General features: G+C 36.1%; 1 protein-coding gene across 1 annotated transcript; it reads left to right on the top strand.

Annotated features, from left to right (window-relative positions):
- The first annotated feature begins 639 nt into the window (after positions 1–639).
- LOC113506789 lies at positions 640–1,401 on the top strand. Its single transcript, XM_026889629.1, has one exon. It carries the CDS (start codon positions 640–642, stop codon positions 1,399–1,401), a length of 762 nt encoding a protein of 253 aa, XP_026745430.1.
- The last annotated feature ends 2,677 nt before the right edge of the window (positions 1,402–4,078 follow it).

Here is a 4,078-nt window from a genome sequence, read left to right as displayed (position 1 = left end):
AAGACGCTATGTGATTCTATGGAAGTAGGCTTTTCCACGGCACTAGGTTTCAACAAACTTTTTTGACATGGCGAGAGAAACATTTTGTCACTAATTAGTTTACTTTTAAATTGTTTTATATAATTATGCTCGTTTTATATAGTTATTTTAACTTTTTACAAGAAACTAGCTGTTGCCCGCGACTTCGTCCCCGTGGGTAGAAGATATAATTTATGATTTATACCGGCCCTGTTTTTTTCACATTTTCCATTGTATCTTCGCTCCTATTAGTTGCAGCGTGATGGTTTATAGCCTAAAGCCTTCCTCGATGAATGGTCTATTCAACACAAAAATATTTTTTCAGTTCGGACCAGTAGTTTCTGAGATTAGCGCGTTCAAACAAACAAACTCTTCAGTTTTATATATAAGTATAGATATAGAAGTATAGATTAAATGAAATATTGAATATGGTTAGTTTAATGTTTTATGCAACAGATACTTAGGTAAGTTGATTTTACCATATTCAAGTTGCGTTTTTCTGTATGGCGAACTGATAACGTTTACTAGTAATTTTATTTTATTATCAGTAAACTAAGTTTCTTTTATTACAAATATCGACCATAAAATTTAATAGTGAGCTAAAAACCACACAAATGTAAGATGTATTGCATAGGATTTTGTATTTTCATATTTTTATTTGTAGAAACCGATTGTTGGGTTCCTAAGTTAAGAACTGGTTTCAAAGAAGTTGATACGGAAAATTATCCGTACATAGTAAAACTAGCTTTCCAATTCCCAGATATAGACGAGCCCCATGCCTTCAGCACCTCGTGCACAGTCACGGTGCTGACTCCCACCTGGGCCCTGACTGCGGCCATCTGCATCTCCGGGGCGAACCTGGCCCATCCATCCAAACCCATCGTCTACGTCATCGACTATTCCCCCAACATCACTGAGACCGCGACAGAGAAAATAAGCAAGATATTATCCATAAACATACATCCTAATTTCAGATTTATTCCAAATTATTACTTAACCTTTGAGTACAATATGGCATTATTGAAAACGGAAGAAATTGAACTGAAGGAGTACGCGCGGCTCAGTGCGATGGAGCCGATGGCGATGATCGGGCACGCCGTAGAAGTGTTTGGGTATCCGTTGGAATTTGGCGTAACAAGGCGGCCATTACTGATGTTTGATGTTGTGGTGACAAAGTGTGTTAAGTATATATGTGGTGCGAGTCGGTGCTGGCAGTCGAGCGCAGCGGCAGGGGAGAGTGTCGGCGGACCGGTACTCCACCGCTCTGGCATCATAGCCACATACTCAGGCGCGTCAGACCTTAAAACACATGAATACGGGAATTTTAAATTTTCAGCTGTCGCGACGTCACTCCATTGGATTTTGAATTTGATAAAAGCTTAGGGAAAAAACTGTTAGGATATTTAAAATGACCCACAGGATTATGTATAAATAATAATAAAACGTTTTTAATTTTGTGTTATTGTACGATTTTTTTTCTTTATTGAATATTATCCTTTATTTTGCATAAAAAAACATTACATTACAAATTTTCGTGTTTACTCTTTAAAAGCTCTTTCTTTTATCCTCTAGCAAATCTTTGGCAGATATACCTGTATTTGATTATATTAGCATTCACAGTATTGTCATCTTTATAAACCATTTTATCTACATTTACTCTTCAACCCCACTCGGAAATGAATTTTTAATTACATTATTGTTAAGCCGTGAATGCAGGTTTACACTAAACCGAACGACCAAGTCAGCTTTACGCAGACAGTTTCATAACCTCGTTGAGTCGTTAGTTCTTCTCGTTAGCCAGCGGATCATATGAAACCATGGATCCATCCGGGGATTATTGCCCTTGTTACCGACCTGCGCGCTTACGCTCTTAAAGTCTCAAAGCCTAAATTTTGCTGTAGAGAAATCGAGACGTGCCTATGCGCAGTGCATCGTGCCATCTCGCTTCTTCTATTGCGACAGCTCGACGTTAAGTGTTAGTTGTACAGGCACAGCTCTCTCCGCGTACTATTAATTAATTTTCTTTTCGCTTAAGCTTCCTTTACTTACTTATTAAAATCGATGCACTCGAGTAAACACTTCTTAAGGCAATTACTTTGAGCTTATAGTCGGTTCTGGGTACTTTTGTTTAATTATACTAAGTTTCTTGCAACTATTTTGTGTCGCTTTTGCATTTTAGTTATTTTGCTCTTAGTAACGATATTGTCTTTTTATATGAATTGGTTGATTTTAAATATGTCTGCTGTAATTATATGCCTCTACTTGTCTTCAATTTATTATTATTATTAGCAGTTAAAGGCATTTTTTCGTTACTCCACAACCGGTACGTTATTTATACACCTGGATTAGAAAGTAAAGTGTTCCAGTATGAGCAGGAGTAGGAGGTGACCACTAATCCTGACGAGGGCACAAACACTTGTCATCGCCTTTATTTCGTACAAATTAAACCGTGAATATGTTAATGACAGTAAGAAAAAATGGGATTAAATGTTCTAAAACGTTCTAAAAATAAAATAAAATATGACTGTCAATCCTTCAAATACTCCAAAAGTTCTCAAGCTATATACAAAAACACCCTCTGAGAATTAGAACTTACGTTCGTGGTTCACCAAAATGCTTGTCCTGGAAGACACGAAGACCAAACCTCGGACCCACGGAGCGTAGTGACCTCTACCTCTCCTACATCCGTACAGTTGATCCGATCCTTATAGAGATGGTTTTCTCGATACTAAATTCAAAAGCCTACAATTTTTGGGCGTACCATCTTAAAAATTAAAAGAATACTGCTCCCAAGAGTGTGGAGACTGTCCATTAAAATGGGGCCGGCATGAGGTATTTTATGGTGCTACAACGGTGATCGTCACAGATCTCGCACGACTGCTCTTTTGGGCATTCTCTGTGTATGGTCCAAACATAAATATTCCGCGATTTTATATTTAAGAGGTACCGTTTCTTTGGTAAGGGGTAGGAATCTTTATGGATACCCCCTTGCCCCTGCTCCCTTGGGGGAAGGTACGGTTAGGGTCAGACCCTTACAAAATACATCTTACATTTAATTTCATCTAAAAAAATTAAGACCCTATTCCTCTTCTACAATGACAGCAATTTAGGTTCAAGAGAAAATAACAATAACGTTGGGCTTTCGATCCCGTCTCATTTCTTTCATACTATTTTTTATTATATTAACAAATTTACACCAAATCGAATAAAGTAAACTGAATTTCATTTCTGGTCGTCCTTTATCCCAAATCTCTTCTTGTACCACACACGAACAGGAGTCTTAAAATCGTGTCCAAGACAGTACTAACGCCTCCAATAAAAATAACTCGTGCCCTTGACCCTTTAGCGAGCGTGCCCAGTAACACTCCCCCCTACCCCTCCCTGTTCATCCTCCATATTGTAACGGACTTTAAAAGGAGGCGTCTTAATTATTCTGAAGATCTTTAAAGATAAAGATAAACTTTATTTCGCAAATATGGGTATATGTACATAATATAAGTTGACAAAGTTGGTAAATGAGCAGTTCAAATATATTTAGCTGTAAGGCACGCAAAATGTTTGTACACACAGAGATATAGGTACGTAAATACTTATCCAAAATACTTTGCATTTCTGCATGCTTATTTTTTGAAAAAAAAAAAATTATAACGTATTAATTAAATGACATTCAAATAACATTTTATACAAAACAGGTAAAATTTCATCGATTTAGTTCACTTAGTTACGTATTTGTGAAGAGACAGCGCAAGTAATATTAATTACAGTTATTATGGCATACTCAAACATTCCACAAATATAGTAATTAAATTATTGAGGTGATATTAATGTTTAATTATTATGAATAAAAAGTTCAGTTACTTTACATAGACATTATACTATTATATTTTACAATAGTGACATTTTAAAGGGCATTTAATAATATATTTTTAAATGTGGCCACAGAAATGGTCATGCGTGATTCTTCGAATTTTCTCTTAATACTTACTCGCTCTATATTATTGACAATGCAGATATTTTAATTATTTTTTATCTATACTAATATATAAAGCTGAAGAGTTTG

Source organism: Trichoplusia ni (assembly GCF_003590095.1).
Source record: "Trichoplusia ni isolate ovarian cell line Hi5 chromosome 25 unlocalized genomic scaffold, tn1 tig00001091_group24, whole genome shotgun sequence".
NCBI lineage: Eukaryota > Metazoa > Arthropoda > Insecta > Lepidoptera > Noctuidae > Trichoplusia > Trichoplusia ni.
This window is presented reverse-complemented; position numbering and strand designations above follow the sequence as displayed.

Coding starts and splice junctions, on each gene's coding strand:
- LOC113506789 (XM_026889629.1), top strand. CDS start 640: ATGTATTGCATAGGATTTTGTATTTTCATATTTTTATTTGTAGAAACC.